Source organism: Mesoplodon bidens (genome assembly GCF_964165515.1).
Source record: "Mesoplodon bidens genome assembly, chromosome: 1".
NCBI classification, from domain to species: domain Eukaryota; kingdom Metazoa; phylum Chordata; class Mammalia; order Artiodactyla; family Ziphiidae; genus Mesoplodon; species Mesoplodon bidens.
Genome location: NC_138176.1, coordinates 105,751,986 through 105,768,987, shown reverse-complemented (window position 1 = coordinate 105,768,987; position 17,002 = coordinate 105,751,986). Strand labels below are relative to the sequence as shown.

The 17,002-nt window shown below is 55.5% G+C and overlaps 2 protein-coding genes across 3 annotated transcripts in view; one reads left to right on the top strand and one right to left on the bottom strand.

Annotated features, from left to right (window-relative positions):
* The window catches only part of ZFYVE28 (zinc finger FYVE-type containing 28), a gene marked incomplete at both ends in the record, with an annotated part of 114,217 nt that extends 105,985 nt beyond the window's left edge, over window positions 1-8,232 (bottom strand). For both annotated transcript variants that reach the window (XM_081231001.1, XM_081231002.1), the window contains one exon: window positions 8,194-8,232. In XM_081231001.1, coding sequence (XP_081087127.1) covers window positions 8,194-8,232 — 39 coding nt within the window. The remainder of the gene's footprint in view (window positions 1-8,193) is intronic.
* Window positions 8,233-8,908: 676 nt separating this feature from the next.
* The window catches only part of CFAP99 (cilia and flagella associated protein 99), a 43,494-nt gene continuing 35,400 nt past the window's right edge, over window positions 8,909-17,002 (top strand). The window contains exons 1-2 of the mRNA XM_081253998.1: window positions 8,909-9,016; window positions 12,565-12,691. Of these exons, the coding sequence (XP_081110124.1) occupies window positions 12,581-12,691 (111 nt within the window). The 5' untranslated portion in view covers window positions 8,909-9,016; window positions 12,565-12,580. The remainder of the gene's footprint in view (window positions 9,017-12,564; window positions 12,692-17,002) is intronic.

The window sequence follows — 17,002 nt, the reverse complement described above, 5'->3', positions numbered from 1 at the left end:
CATTCCTCGGGCTGGGTTCCAGTTTTGAGTTTTTAAACCCAGTGACTGTCTTTTTCATTCTGGGAGCTCCATTTGGCCTTTGTTTAAAAGAGGCTCGGTGTTGCCTTGTGGTTTCCTTCCCCCCGGCGTCTTGGACTGTTCTAAACGGCAGTTCCCTTAGCCTTTGCTGTTTCTGATTCCTGCTCAGGGAGAACCACTTTCTCAGGAGTTTTGTAACTTTTTACTGTGAATTCCACCTCAGAGGTGCTGCAGGAGGGCCCTTCTGGGATGGTTTTGCATTTTATTCCGCCAGGCACCCAGGTGACTCTCAGCACCAAAAGTGGGGGGTGGGGAGAGTTTCTCAAGCTCCCTGCCGCTAAGGGCGGGGCTCCCAGCCGGCACTCAATGTCTGACCCAGCAGGACTCTGTCCACTCACCCCTCTTCGGGGAGCACTCGCCAGGCTGCACAACCCCACCCCTACACCACCAGGAGGGAGAGTTGGCAGCCCCTCCCCGAGATGGGGCGCTGGCCCTGTGGGAACCAGGAAGCAGCTGGGCCTCTGAACACCAAGCTCCTCAAGAGATGTGGCCCCGAGCATCTTTTCACTCAGTTGCAAAACATCTTTTCCCTTGTTTATCTCAAAAAACACTACAATTCGCAAAAAAAAAAAACCTCTCCAAAAATGCCGAAATTCTTTTTTTTCAATTGAAGTGAAATTTACATAATGTACAAGTAACCATTTTAAAGTGTGCAATCCAGTGCCGTTTAGTGCACTTGCAATGTTGTCCACTCTCCAGTTTTAAAACTTTCTCATTGCCCTCGCCAAAAGAAACCCCATACGTTTTTGCTATCATTCCTCATTCCACCCCCCTACCCCTGCAGCAACCACTGATCCACTTCCTGTCTCTGTGGATTTGCCTTTCCTGGACATTTCACATAAATGGAATCACACACTATTTGTCCTTTTGTGTCTGGCTTCTTTACACGTAGCATCAGGTTGTCAAGGCTCATCCACGTTGCACTAGGTACTTCATTCCTTTTCGTGGCTGAATAGTATTCCATTGTGTGTATATACCCCATTTTATCAATATTTACCTGTTCACTGTTGATGGACATTTGGGCTGTTTTCACCTGGCTATTCATGTTACTGTGAGCATGGGTGTACAATTTTTAAATGTATCTAACATCTAGGTGGTTGATTCTGCTTTTAGACTCTTTTATAACTACAATATCCCTAAAAACAATTGGAAACATTTTCAAAAATTGAAAATGCAAGAAAAGAATTACTGTTCTAAAGACATCATCCCTACAATGGGTATGCTAACTCATTTTCCCCAAGAACCCAGCCAGTGTACCCCCATGGTTGGAGGTGGTTTGTCAAGGGGAAGGCATTAGCTGCAGCAAACCCCACCACAGCAGAGACTTACAGAGCCCCTCATGCAGAGCTCAAAGGACCCCTTCAGCCATGAAGGGAGCCCCATGTGAAGTGCCCCCAACATTCCCCTGTCCCCAGCCAGCACGAAAACAATGAGAAAATGGAAGGGCTTCAAAATACTTACTGCAAGAAGGAAAAAAACATTCCATTCATCTTAACCAACTACTCTACATAAATTACCATAACATGAAATGTTCTATTCTACTTTTGCTTAATCTATTCAGATCAGTGGGAAAAAATCCATTCATTTTTGTCTTCCTCCTTCAAACACTTGAATTGCCCATCAATATCTAAGTTTATTGCAATCCAACTGTAAAAAGTACAAAAGTAATTGTTTCACCAAATGGAACTCATGTAAAAACTGACGGCAGCGACAGTTTATTCCTGCAGGATGTGCACAGCTCAGGATGGGCTGCTTACGGATTCCAGCTCTGGGGTCAGACAGACCTGAGTTCAATCCCAATCCTGCCTCCCCCTGCCTGTGAAGGCTCCAGCAAGTTCACCTCATTTGTAAGACAGGGTGCATTAGGATAATCAAAATGTTAGCAAGCACCCCCAAAGCCTCAGTGCCTTAAGCAACAGAGATCTATCCTAAGTTGTCACTCACTCCCAGCCCCTTCCCCAGCTCCTTCACTCCCCCATGGCCCTGGGGTCCTCTACTGGATCCTGAGCCTCCTGCCAAGGAACCAGGGACGCAGACCACATCCACAGGAGGACAGCTCAAGAGGTCTGGTGGTGGGCCTGACATGGTGGACCCCACTGCTGCCCACACTGGCTGAAACTCAGTCCCAGGGCTTTCACTTGGGAGAGGGTACCCAGATGGTAGGCAGCGTCTCTGCCACCGGGGAGGGAGCAGGTAACCGGACCCCCGGGACGCCGGAGTGCCCTGAGTCAGGGTCTGCTCCCAGCAAATGAGCATGAAAAGAAGTCAGGGCGGGGGCACCCATTGAGACACTTCATTCTCACAATGACCCAGTAGGAGTAGCCGGCAGCCACGATGGCCTCTGGGACTCCAAAAAGTCCTCCACGCACGGTTCTGTTTCAACCCCCACCTCCAACCCACCTGCACGTTCCACTGATAGTGACAGAGGTCATTTCTTGAGCCATCACTGTGACTCTTTGACAGACATGGTCCCCTCAAATTCCAGGCAACGGGTCCCCTCACCCCCGCCTGGCAGACAGGGCTGCAGGAGGGGCAGTCAGGGTTCCCGCTCAGGCCCTGCTGCCCTGTCTGTGGCTTCAACACCATCAAAACACATAAGCCCCGTGGGCCGCAAAGACTTAGGGCAATAAACACGGGAGAAATGCTGACAACCCACAACATTCTAGACATTTATTTGTCTTTGAACTGGAATCAACTCCCCTTTGTCCACCTTTGTGTGGGCACACGGCACACACTTAAGGGCTGCGGCTACTCGATGCTATATCAACTCCAACAAGACTCTGCCTTCAAAACCAGCAGATGACCGTTCAGTCACTTAGGGGCTCTCAGATGTGCATTTTCACACTTATAAAACAAGCATATCTGGTGTTCTGGGAACGTCTGGCAGCCTGAAGGAGAGGCGCTAAAGCCTCTCGACATCACCCACCTCAGAATGGAGGGTCAAATGAAGTCGCCCAACACACTTCCCATTCAGAGGGGGGCAGTACACTGAGGGTTCCTTCCCCGCCACCCCACGGCCTGCTGGATGCCAAGGCCAGATATCAATTAGGCGAAGCTTAAGCCTCCCTGCCTATGACTCACCCATTTAACAGAAACTGTATCATACATTTCCCATAAATACAATGCAATGATGGTAAAGCACAGAACCCTAAGTGATGACATCAGAGTTGGCACAGAGTTGGCACAGAAATTGATGCTCTCAGCCTGTCTGCAGCTCAGCCTCTCCCCTCCCGGCCAGTGCCAGTGGCACAGGCTGGGCGTGTGCAGCCCCACAAGCTCCCGCAGCCCCAGACAGAAGTACGGCAAAGCCTGGGAAAGGAGGCAAGAGCTGCCCCTGAGTCTACCTAGCAGACCCAGCATGGGTGCTACAAGTCTCCTTGACAAGTGGACTCTCGGGCCCTCCCATCTGCCCAGGCCTGACGATGCTTGTGTGTCGTAAGGAAGGCTCTCTGGGGCAGGTGGGGTGACCAGACCCGGCAGCAGGGAGGGGGGCCCAGCGCCTTCTGAATTCAGGGACAAAAAACAGGTGCTCTAGGCCAGCCAAGCCCACTCTGACTCAGCACAGCGGAGCATCCTTCCTGGGGCTTCCGAGCCGCACTCTGGGCCAGGCACCCGCTGGCAGAGGGAGCTCGGCGCTGGCACAGCATGTGCACTAGGCGTCCACACCACTGGCTTTCCTGCAGCTCACCTCGGGGACAAACGTGCAACTCCAAGGACAGCCTCAGCCGCAGCTGGGCACTCAGAATTTATCGGCTGCAAAAGAACTAGTTAGCAGCCTGGCTAGAAATTAACACTAAAATCCCAAGACCCTGGAGCAGTGTCTGTGCCCAGCGAGGGCTGCACTCAGTGCTCTGAGGACAGCAGCTCGCTTCCCACTCGAGCGAGCGGGGAGAGTAAGGTCCGTGCTGGTGCTGTCACGTCCCAGTCACGGTCATGCTCAGGCTCCCGTGCAGAGCCCAGGGCAGCAGGACCAGGTCGTGGGAAGACCACCGTCTCACTCGCCTCCACCACGACCCCTCCCGCCATGCTCTGAATCAGGGGCTTTGCTGACCCTGTGGCTGAGTTTCTCTGGGTCCCCGTCATCCGTGTCATCCCCGCTCACCCTCGGCCACCGTGGGGGAGCCCTGTAAGGACAAGTGGCCTGCTCATCGTCTGTGTGTGCCGGGGGCCGTGCAGACACAAGCCCAGGCCTTTCCCCAGCCCTGGGGCCCGCTCATTTAACACCTGAAGGGCTCCCAACCGCCCCTGCACTTCCAGGGTGTGGCCCCCTCCACCTGGTGGTCAACCTGCAGAGTGCCGGCCACCAACGGGCAGCTCCATGCCCACTGCCCACGGCCGGGTGGACCAGGACTCTGGAAACAGGGAGGGGCCCTGGGTGTGGCTCTGGATGCCCAGCTGCTGACTGAGGCTGGGTTAAATCAACAGCCACGGTGGGAAGCTCCCCCACCCCCAACCCACAGCAGGCAGAACTTAACTCTGCAAAGATCAAAGGGCTCTTCGTTCAAGAAGCGCACACACCCAGCAGGTCATTCGGCTTCTCTTTGAGAAGGAAGGCCATTTCACCCCTAATCTGAACCCAGAATACTGACAAAGTTTCCAGATAAACATTACTTGGTATAGCACTGTATTTACAAGGAATGCTTCCCCACAAAGAAGGGGGACAAGGAAAATTAATGACCCACATCCCAGAAGTGGTTTGGGGGTGCAGACAAGAGAGTTCTTCATGAGGTGCACACGAAGCGTGGTAATTACCATAGTAATTACCATAAGCGTGGTAATCGCCATCCATCTGGACAATGCCACCTACCCGCCGATCAATTCTTCCTCAAAGATGGAAAACACAAGTTCATCCTGTACCATTACTAACATGCTCTTTGATGGTGGCCAAGAAGACCTGGTGGGGTCCGGTCTGGGTCCTCCAACCCCCGCACCAGCATTTCACCCCTTGGCACAGTCAGCAGGGATCAACGAGAAAATTATAACCCAGCATGAAACACAAGTATTGAGACTTTTGTTCCAAATGAAGACCTCGGTATTCCAAAATGTTTCCCCTTCTGAACGTTAACTCTTTTTTGGAAAGCCGTTCTCTAAACAAAAGCAAAGACACTTAGAAATCCTGAACACTTTCCATGGAAAAAAATCATAATAGTGTTTAAAAGACTGCCTTAAAGAAAATAAATGGAAATATGAGAGTCTGCAAAGAACTACTGAACACATCAGGTTGGTTGGTTAGTTACTCAACTTCGGTAGTTGTTAATGATTCAGATATCAAAAATTCTAAGTGTCATATACGAATGTTTTAAAGCATTTCCAAACGCTTTTTAGAACTACAAGAACGATGAATATTTTTGGTTTCAGAATGTTTTCCACTGCACTGTAATGAACAAGAAGCTCAGTGTTCAGTTTTAAACCAAAGCAGGGATTAAATCAAGAATTCAGTTTGAATTGTATATCTATCTAAATACAACAGTGGAAAAAATCCTAACTACAGGCAACAATCTCTCTCAGACACATCCTCCCACAGCTAACATTTAACACTTCAACTCTTCCAGGCCCGGAAACCTCCCAGAACTGACTCCTGTTCACTTGTGCCATAATGTGTTTAATTAGACAGGAAGGGGAAGCATAAAATTCAATTCATAACCTGAGGCCAAAATATGAGCTTTGATTTGAAAAATGAAAAGCTACTGGGGTGACCTAACCCACTCCAACCCTTCAAATAATTAAGACATTTAACCCCAAAGACAGATGTCCAACAAGGAACTACCACGCTCAGACTGACCGCAGGGCAAACACAAAGATCTCAGACGGAGATGTGTCTTGAGTCCAGGGGTCAGACAGCAGGCCAAGACACCACAGTGAAGGAAAGGAGAGGACCAGATGAAACGCTATCCCCTCCCTTCTCCTAAGGCGCACAGCTCTGGGCTGAGTCGCTGGGATTGGCTGACTCACCAGCTCTCCACCTTGCCCTGGTCAGCCTGGGGGCTGGCTTTGGAAGGGCAGCTGCCTGCTGAGAGGGAAAATTAGGAACACGACTCTCAATTCTGGGGCACAGTCTCATGGGCAGTATCATTTTCCACTTTTAAAGACTTTTCCCTAAACTGAAACAGGCAGGGCCACTGAAATTATTCAGCTGTAGATGAAACAGAGATTCCACGTTGCTTTTCCATCCCTTCCAACAACGTATTACAGTTAGGCAATCCTAGAAACAAGTCCTCTTCTACAGCCATGTCTGGAAAAAGGCATGTGGAGCCCTAGGACCCTCGGCAAATGTGTTTTCAGAGACACCAGAACGTTACTATGATACACTTCTCTGCTGGCCCTTGCCGTTTATCACTGAAAAACTGCTGCTGCTGCTAGCCCTCACAACGGCCTTCTGACAAGTCCCCTTGGCCTTTCCTTAACTGGTGACAGAAGTCACACAAACAAAAAGCCGCTCCTTGTACACACATTGCGTGCACAGGCTGCCGCCCTCCCCTGGCACCCTACCCAGCACCAGCAGGTAGGATCAGAGCCGCCTCAGGGGGACTGCAGCAAGGAGAGGGCTGGGCAGGATGCTGCCAAGGGCAGGGAGGCCCCAAACCACAGGCAGCTCCGGGAAGCACCAGGGTCACACCAAAACACCACTAATAAGCAGCTGCTACAAAGACAGGGAGGTGCGCAGGGGGAGCAGGGCTGCGCAGCTGCACCAAGCAAGAAAGAACCAGTATCCCCTCTGGGCCAGGCCAAGGCCGAGCAAGGGGTGGTCCCAGTCACCCTAAGCCCTCGACCCAACACTGGGAGAACTCTCCGACCCCAAAGGCGATGAAGTACGAGCCCTTCCCGTCCCTGAACTCGCCCCAGGACCTCGGGTGCCCATCCTCCAACGGACCCGCTGCAGGAGAGCACAGATTTCAGAAACACCTCCCCCCACCCCCAGCCTACCCTGGGAGATCACCCACGGTGGGAGGGGGGAGCAGAAAAGGCAGACCCAGAGAAGTGATCAGCCCTGGGCGGGGGGCGGGGCGGGGGCAGTGTTCCTTGGGTCGCTCAGGCACACTGTGGATGTCCGAGGCGCCTAGACGTGACCACTGGCCCCACCCAGGCCAAGACTCCCCCCCCCTCAGCCAAGACCCTAGCGCCCCAGCCCTACCAAGGTGCCAGCCCCCAGGGTCCGACCCCCGGACGCCTAGGATGCTCCCAGGACTCTGCGCCCGGCTCCTGGGCACCGCCGCACCCAGACTTGGACTAGCTCTGGCCGCAGCGGACACAAGCCCTGGGCGGGCGGCAGGGACGCAGCGCCCGCAGTGCGACTGGCGCAGCTGCCGAGGAGCAGGGCGCGCTGCCCAGACCCCGACCCCATGGCCGGGGAGGGGCGCAGCGCCGGGAGGACCGCACCTCCGACCCCGCTGAGCCTGCGGCCCCGGGCGCGCTCACCCCGCCGCCGCCAGCAGGGGACTGCCCTGCATTTGACAGCACGCGGGTGGGCACGGGAGAAAGATGGGCACGGGACAAGGATGGGGACGCGAACTGGGCCGAGGCGCGGATCGGTCCTGGTTCGGGAAGGCAGGGCCGGGACAGTGGGATGGGGACCCGCTCTGCACACAAGGAAGAAGGGGTCCGTCCGGGACCCGGGAGAGGGACATGGGGGCCCCCTCCAGAACCTGGGGTAAGTGGGGAGAGGGTCTGTTCCGGATTGCGGAGGGAGGTTAGGAGGTACATTCCGGGTCCAGGATAATGGGGGGGGGGGCGGAAGCAGAAGAGGAATGGGAGAGTCATCCCTGGTGCAGGGAGGGAGGATGGAAAGGTTTTTCCGGGACCCAGGAGAAGTAGGAGGGGGTCTGCTCGGGTGACCACGAGGTGTGAGCAGGGCACCACGCAGGACCGCAATGAGAAGGGAGAGGGGCCCATCTGGCAGCGGGCAGGCGTGGGGAGGGAGTGCACCCCGGCCCGAGGGTAAGAGCAGGAGGGGCGGTTTGGGACCGGGCCGTGGTGGGGGGGGAACCCGTGGAAGGGGGAGGGCGACGGTGTGAGCAAGTCGCGGAGTGGAGGGTAGGGTGTCGGCGGCACCACGGAGAGGCCGGTCCCGGCCGGAAAAGGGGGTCTGCCTCGGCAGCGAGGGACGGGTCCGCTCACCTTGGGTTTGTACAGCCACTTTCGGAACCTGTTCATCATCGCCGCGCCGGCCCGGCCCGGCCCCGGCGGCCCTCACCTCCGCAGCGCTGCTCCTGGGCCCGGCTGCGGCGCGGGGCGGGCGGACGCGGGGCAGCGCCGGGCCGGGGTCCCGCGCGGACCCGGGGCGCCGGGCGGGCGGCGTCAGGTGCGCGGAGCAGGTGCGCCGCCGGGAGATGCTCGGAGAGCTGCGCGCGGTACTGACCCGCAGACCGCGGTGGGCAGGCGGACGCGCGGACTGACCAGACACGGGGGCGCCGGCTCCTCTGGGCTCACTGACACCAGGTGTCTTGGCCGGCCACCGCCGCCCGAGCCACACATGCGCCGACGCGCCGCGAGCCCCAGGCCAGCCGCAAGCCACCGAAGCTGCCCAATCCGGTCGCCGCGCCGCGCCGCGCCGCGCCGCGCCCCGCCCGAGGCGCGCTCCCCCGCAGGCGACCCGGAGCGCCCGGAGGGGCCGAGAACTACAAGTCCCGACGGGCATTGCGGGGAAGGAGGGGCCCTGGATGCGGCCACCTTTCTGGGCTGCGGGCGCTGTGCATTCTGGGGGTTGTAGTCTTCCCGCGGACGGCTCCGGAGCGTACAGAGGTTGCTAGGTGACAACGCCCAAACTGCGCCCCAACACCGCCCCTGCCCTGAGGGTTGCCGGGGTTCCGGAAGAGCAGAAGTGGAAGGGGAGATCCACTGCTATTCCCCAGTCCCCTCGCGCCTGCCAGCCCTGCAATTGCCGTGCGGCGGGCGGTGGCGAGAAGGGAGGTTCCGGAGCGCCCTCGGAGCCCACTGACAGGTACGGGGGGAAGGGAAGCAGGCGAGACCCGAAAGGGGCGAGGCGCGTCCCCTCAGCACCAGCACGACCCACGTGTAACTTCCCTAGATCTGCGGGCCAGTTCTCGTCTTTCTTGTTTCCCATCTTCTTGCTTTCGCTCACCACCTTTTTGGTCTTCTTCCCAGCTCCTTGACTAAAGTTAACGGTGCTTTTTTTTTTTTAATCGCCACAGTAAACGATGCTTTTTAAAAAGATATTCTCCCGTATTCACTACTTCCCCTAGCCATGCCCTAATTTGGATCCATAAAAACAATCAACAAAATCTGAGAATCTAAGTGCTAAGCAGAAAGCTAAAAACAAGTGTGTGGTCTCACTTGAAACTCCCTCTGGTACCTGAAGGATCAGGCACAGAGAGGCTGCTGCGCTCTGGCTGGAGGAGGAGACTCTCCCCCAACCGCCTCGCGCTTTCCCCTGCCCCCACCCAGCACCACTTCGGGTACGTGCAGATTTAGGATGCACAAGAGGGAGGTAACTCTCTCTTGATAGAGAATTTATGCTCTGCTGCTCATGTTATCACTGGCCCAGCGTCCAGGCTGGACTCCCTGGCCCCTCTATGCCATTAGAGTCAGTGTGAGTCTAGGCACAGGCAGAGATTTCTGAGATTTCCCTGAGTGCTGGCAGTGCTCCGTGTTCGTTTTTGAGTACCTGATTGATCCTCCCCACTCCCCTCCAGCTACCACCCAGTCACTGCTCCCCTAAAGAGCAAAACCCCTCCGGAGTTGCGTCTTATCTCCAATTCATTTCCACCTTTTCTCTCTTGATACTGCTCCAATCAGATTTTCACCCAGCCCCTCCTCCCAGGCTCTTTATCTAAGTCATACTTGACCTCCATGTTGCTAAATCCAACTATGAGAGCTCAACCCCGCCTCTTCCAGGAACAAGTGTCCCAGCTGAGTACTCCCCTCCTGGACACACTGTCCTTACTTGGCTGGAGCACACCTCACTCTCTGCCTCTCCTCCTGTGGCTGCTCCTCCTCAGTCTCCTTGGCTGGCATCTCCTTGCTCCTCAACATCCTGACACTAGAGCCCCGGGACTCGGTCCTTGGAAGCCCCTCTATCCACCCTCTCCCTGGATGATTTCCTGCGGTCACATGGTTCAATAAACAACTATTTAATCCTGACTTTCCCAAACCTGCATCTCCAGCCTGAACCTTGCCCTGGGACTCTAGACCCCTTTCCTTGTTCTTTGCCAGTTGGATGTCTACCAAATTCCCCCAAATAAAACGTGTCCACCTGCACTCCCAGTCATCCCCCATAAATCCTACTCTTCCCCCAGCCACTGTTTCCAGTCCGAGAACTTGGGTAGACACTCTGTGGGTGTGCCATTGGCCTACTCCAAGTCTGGGACTGTTGCTGCTCAGAGCCTCCCTTCCTATGCTTCCCAGTTTGAAACTGTGCTCAGGATGAAGGCTGACCTCAGGGAAATGGGTGTATCGTTAGGATTAGATTCAGCTTTATGCAACGAAAAATTCCAACATCATAGTGACCCAAACAAGATAACTGGTGTGTCCATAAAATAGGTCCATGGGGAGGCAATCTTGGGAGATATGACACCCCCAAAAGTCATCAGGGATCTGGGCTCCTCTAGCTTGCTCTTCTGCAATCTTTGCATGTTTCCTCATGGTCCAGAATTGCTGCCTAAGTTCCTCCCATCACCTCCGGAGTCCAGGCAGCAGGATGGAAAAGAGAAGAAGTGTATGCTCCTCCCTTTCAAGGAGACTTTCCCGAAGTCTCGAACTCTTCCACTTCTTGGCATACCCAGATGTCAGGAAGGCTGTCCTCCGTGCTCTGGGGCCCTTGGCCTGCCACCTGCTGTCACCTTCCTGGAAAATCTCTGGCTTCCCAGTCCCAAGCCTGCCCCTTTCTGGCCTCCCTCCCCGGGCCGGGTGCAGGGCCCCCCCATCCACAGAGCCATCATTCTTCCTGGTTGGAGATGAGTTCCCTGAACACTGGTGCCCAGAGTTACCACCAGGGAACCCGAGGCTACCCTGCACCCCTCCTGTCCCTTCCTACACGACCTGCTTCAGGGCGCTCAGGAACCCTGTCCATCAATTCTGGGATATTCCCTTGCATTATGTCTCTCCCATTTTTCTGGAACTCCTGTTAATTGGAATTCAGATCTTTTGGAGTGGTTCCCCGATTTTCTTGGTGCTTTTCTCCTACTTCCTACATCTTCATCTTTTTCTGCTCTTCTGGGAGATTTCCTCAGCTTTATCTTCTGCCTCTTCTATTTATATCTTCAGTTCTGCTGTCATATTTTAATTTCCAAGAACTCTTTCTTTTCCTGCAGATGTTTCTTGGATACCGTGTTTTTCTCCATCTCTCAGAGGTGGTATAGTTGTTTGTTTCCAGGTTTTTCCTGCTGTGTATGTTGTCTGCTTTCTCCTACTTCCTTTTTTGCTGGTTTCTGTTTCCATGTTTGGTGTCAGAGGCTCTTTGCAGTGTCTGGTGGCATTTGGCCTTCATTCTCTTTCAAGAGATGGTGGGGGGGACTTACCCAGTGGACCGTGATTGTCAGGGATTGGCCATCTCATTGGTGACCCCCAGTGTCAGTGTATGTGGCTTTTGTTTTTTCACTCAGTCGCCATCCTGGAGTGCCTCAGTCTGGGTGCTGCCATCCAGAGCCATTCCAGCTTGTTGGGTGGAGAAGAGGTGCCCCTGCTGTCCCCAGGGCGCTAGCAGCCTGGCTTTGCCAATAGCTGGGGCCCAAGAAGCCAGTGGCATGGTGACCCAGGGAAGCTGCTCAATCAGCGTGGAACAAGGTGGGGATGAGAGAGGAGCTCCTGAGGGGCTTGGCCACCCTGCTCTGAGGACAATTTGGGGGTCACCTGTTAGAACCACTTCTTGGGGTCCCAGTCCTACCCCAAGCGGCTTCTCCAGGGTCGGCCAAAGAAGGGCTCTGAGGAAGCCAGTCTCCTGGAGCTTGTCTGTTTCTGGAACGCTCAGGCCTGGCCATTGACTGGCTCTGCATCCCCTCTGGGTGCTGGTTACCTCATCTTTAAAATGGGGGTATTGAACGTGATGACCCGAGGATTCTTCTTGCCCCACACTTTTGTGTTTAGGTCCCCCTCTCCCTCCGAGCAGGGCCTGCTGAGTCATCTACCACCAAACCCAAGTTGGGCTGAGGGCCGCTCAGGCTGACTCACAAGGTGCCTCCACTCTCTGGCCTGGCCTCTCCCAGGGGTCATCCCCACCCGTGCACAGCTGGAGGGCTTGGGGGCACGTGGGGCAGCCAGGGAGCCTCCAGGGGCAGGGCAGAGAGGGTTGCCGGGGCTATGGGTGAGTGGGAGCCTGTGGGCGGGCTCCCCAAGGCCTGCAGGGACACAGTCCAGGAAGTGGGCCTGGGGTTACCCCTGCTGGGGTCCCCACTTCCCTCCAACACTCCTTGCCCCACGAGGTCCCAGGCTCCCTGGTGGATCTCCTGTCAGTTTGGTGAAGATCCTTCACCACCTGCCGAGCTGACAGCCCAGGGTGCATGGAGGGCATGACCTGTCACGGTTTGCTTTTAGGGTCCCACCTGGGAAGATGGCATACTATGGAAAATGCATTGAAACTGTGATTAAGCTACTGGACCAATTTAAACCTGAGAAGGACAGTCCCGAGCAGTTCCTGGAGGCTGTGGCCACCTCCCTGCAGGTAGGGTCTGAGTGGTGGCTCAGGGCTCACAGGGAGGCCATAGCAGTGATACCTGTCAGGAGCTGTTTTTTTTTTTTTTTTTTTTAATTTATTTTACTCATTTATTTTTGGCTGCGTTGGGTTTTCGCTGCTGCGCGCGGGCTTTCTCTAGTTGCGGCGAGCGGGGGCTACTCTTTGTTGCAGTGTGTGGGCTTCTCATTGTGTGGCTTCTCTTGTTGCGGAGCACAGGCTCTAGGCATGCAGGCTTCAGTAGTCGTGGCTCGCGGGCTCTAGAGCGCAGGCTTAGTAGTTGTGGCGCACGGGCTTAGTTGCTCCGCAGCATGTGGGATCTTCCTGGATCAGGGAACGAACTTGTGTCCCCTGCATTGGCAGGAGGATTCTTAATCACTGCACCACCCGGGAAGCCCTGTCAGGAGTTTTTTAGTCTCATTCCTGACAGCCGCTTTCCTTCCTTCACGAGGAGAGGCCCAAGGCGAGATTCCCAGCTAGCCAAAGGCTTACATCAGCTCTCACTCTGAATCTCGGGTGCCCTTCAGGGATGGGACCCCCTCTTTGCTTCAGGAGGCATTCCTAGCTCCCAGAATGTGCATCAGACTACTCTCGTGACAAGGGAACATGGGTGCCATAACTCGGGTTGCATCTGTGGGGTCGTCCCATCCTCAGCTGAAGGTGGACGGGAGTCAGCCTCGCAGGCACCTTGGCTCAGCACCCTCCACTGGGGGACATCTTCGTCCCCCAGGGCAGGGATGTGCGTGGGGCAGAGGGGCCACACCTGGAAGAGCTACTCGGCTCTTGTTCCCATGCCCCGGGGGTCCCTGTCCTACCACAGCCCACCCCACTTCAAGCATATGCAGAGAGACCCTGGGCTGAAGTCTCTGGGCCCAGGTCTGTCCTCGCTCTAGCACCTCGGAGGCCTCCCTGTGACTTGACCCCGCATCCGTCCGTCCATCAAGGACAGGTGCCAGGAGCAGGGGTACACGTTGCAGGGGTGCCACCTTCAGGACTCCGGGCCATGGACTCCGTTGGAAGGGGCATCCAGAGGAGACTAGTCCACCCAGGGAAGCGCTCGGGGATTACCACTCGGCCTGCTGCCCCCATCCCCCTTGCCTGCGTCCCCTGGAAGGAGGAGCAAATGGGGTCTTATGGGATGTTCCCAGTGAATCACCAGTTGCAGCCTTCCCTTACTGTGCTTAACAAGGCCTGTGAGCTGCTTTGCTGGCCCTGGGATGTGACTGTGGCCAGGCCCCACCCCCATACACCTGCAGGGGTGTGGTCTCTGCTGTTCCGAAGACAGACCCACCTTCCCTTTCTCCATCAGCCACCTTGTGGTGGAGCAGCTGGAAAACCTGGTTGGGAGGATGAGGGGTAGGGCCCCAGCAGTGCATGCAGAGCTGGGGAGTCTGGAAACCAAAGCCTCTCTCACAAGAGAAAGCTTGGGAGTGCTGCCCCAATCCCTGCTCCCCTGTGTCATTCAGCAAAGGATGTCTCTGCCAGCTGGAGCCTGGCAGTCAGCACGGACTGGGGCGTGGGCTGCACCTCCTCAAACTCTCCCCCGAGACCCTAAGCATTTTGGGGGAATGATGAAAACAGCCAAGACCAGGCCCATCCACAATCCTTCTCTTTCCCAGTCTGAGCTGGCCTTGCACAGCTCAGCACAGCCCCACCTGCAGGCCGGGCCCCTTTGGCTACTCCTTCTGTCTGTCCGGCCTCACTCCCCTCAGTGCGTCTTTCCCATCACCCACAGCTGCTATGCATTCCCTCATCCTAAAAAAAAGACCTCTCTACTCCAATTCCCTGTGTCACCCACATTTCTCACCCTCCATTTCCAACGACACTCCTCGGTGTCCTGCTCTCTGTCCCCAACCCTGGCCCCCCAGGCCCTGCAGGGCATCCCTTACCACTCAGCAAAAACGGTAAAGTTAATGTCCTTATTTCTCCAGAATAATTACTGAAAGTGGGTTTGTTACAACAAATAGTTTGGGATGGGAATTCCCTGGTGGTCCAGTGGTTAGGACTCTGAGCTTCCACTGCAGGGGGCACAGGTTTGATTCCTGGTCAGGGAACTAAGATCCCACAAGCTGCGCGGCACAGCCAAAAAAAAAAAAAGTAGTTTGGGGATTTTTTCCCCACATCCGATGGATTATTAATAGTAAATGAGTCCTAGTTGTCACCGGTGAGCCACGGCATGATGACAGACATGTGCAAGGCCGTGGCGAGGGAGGCACCACACCAGCTCGGCCCCCAACCCAGCGGCGCCCTGAGTCTTCCATCGGGGCCGTCTGCGTCTTTGAGATGTGCCTATGCTGGACGGACAGAGAAGCAGCTTCTTTTACAGATGCACCTGTCTTTTACATCCTTTCAGAAAGCCATCCTAAGTCCAAGTGGAATGGTACACTGGAAACTGACACAGTTTGGACAACGTACCTTTACTTCCAGCTGTCAGAAAATTGGTGCAGTACACTGCTCTTGTTAGGCCAGGGCTCAAGACTGCCACCTGGCAGAGAATTACACAGCACATAGACCCACTGGCAGAGAGTCCGGGGAAGGGCAGGGCTGTGGATTCAGCTGGGTCCCCCAAAGAGAAATGTTGACGTCCTCACCCCGGTTACCTATGAATGTGACTTTATTTTGAGATACCATCTTTGCAGATATAATTAATAATCTCAAGATAGGGAAAAGTCCAAGGATTTGCAGATTGGGGGCAGGGTGTGGTGACTCTCCCTCTCTAGACTGAAGCCTGGGAACCCCTCCCGTGACACACACACACACACACACACACACACACACACACACACACAGCAGCCTCCCAGCCCTCTGACGGGGGTTCCCTCGGGCATGGTCCCGATGGCATTTCTGCAAAGAGAACATATGTCAGTGGGAGAAGATTTGGTCTAAGATCAGAAAGGGGTCCATTTACCATTGAGAGAAATTTCTCCCTCAGAAGCACCGTGCACGAGGGGGGCTAAGGCGTGGGGAGCAGCCTCTCCAGATGCCAGTCTGCGGAGTGGTTGTAGAAACAGAAGTGGCCTGACGTCTGGGAACAGCACTGAAGACCCAGCTGGGGGCCTGGAGCTGGAGAAAGGACGGAGTGCAGGAGGGGGTGGCACCAGCGACAAGGCACTGCTGCCAGCCAGTGCCCGGCCCTCAGTGGGGAACAGGAAATAGGAGGTGCTTCCCACCCTGCCTCTCCTGTCCCAGGCTTTGCCCACCCCCACTGGTTAATATCTCTTTGGAACAAGTGTCATTTCATTCGTGCACCACCTATAAGGGGGATGGAGCCTGGTGGGCGTCACTCCTCCAGGCTACCCAGCACCACGGCTCTCGGGCACCAGGACCACCAGGTTGGGTGTAGGAATGTCCAGAGAACTGCCTGGGCCTGCAGGACAGAGGTGGGGTGTGATAGGCACAGCAGGCAGCTTGGGGTACCCAGAAAGCCCATGAGGTCTGAGTAGCCCTCGCAGAAGGGTCTGGCTTTGAGAGAGATTCCCTGGGGGTGGGAGGAGGGGGGGATAAGGAGATCCGGCCACTCAGCAAACAGTGGGCAAGAGGGCAGGTGAGCTCTGAGCAGGGGAACGAAAGGCTCAGCCCTGGGCTGGCAGGAGAGGTGCCCGGCAGCTGGTCAGTCAGACAGTCTGGGGGTGAGGCAGTGGTGGGGAAATGCCGGTTTGCCAGCCCGCGGGAAAGGGGTTGGGGGGAGGGTGGGCGGGGAAACCGGAATGGGCTTGTGCAAGAGGTTGGGGGGAAAGCAGGAGTGGGTGGAGCCTGGCAACACCAGCCCAGGTCCCTGCGGGAAGGCCCAGGGTGGCAGCGTGGCGGGGTGGCAGTGGCCAAGTCCCAGAAAGCCTTGTTTCACTTTCTAGTCCGTAGTGTCAGAGAAAACCTGGGCTCAGGAAATATATATATATATATATATATATATATATTTTTTTTTTTTTTTGCGGTACACGGGCCTCTCACTGTTGTGGCCTCTCCCGTTGCGGAGCACAGGCTCCGGACACGCAGGCTCAGCGGCCATGGCTCACGGGCCCAGCCGCTCCGCGGCACGTGGGATCTTCCCGGACCGGGGCACGAACCCGTGTCCCCTGCATCGGCAGGCGGACTCTCAACCACTGCGCCACCAGGGAAGCCCAGGAAATATTTTTTATTTTAATAATTTTTTAAAATACTTGATACATTGACATCAAAGATCCAAAACCCAAAAGGTTCAAAATGATATCCAGCAGGGGTCTCACTCCCACACCGGCCCTCCCAGGAGACCAGTGACCTGTGGTTCCTTCCAGAGACGGTCCAGGCCTGTCTTGCATAGATAAT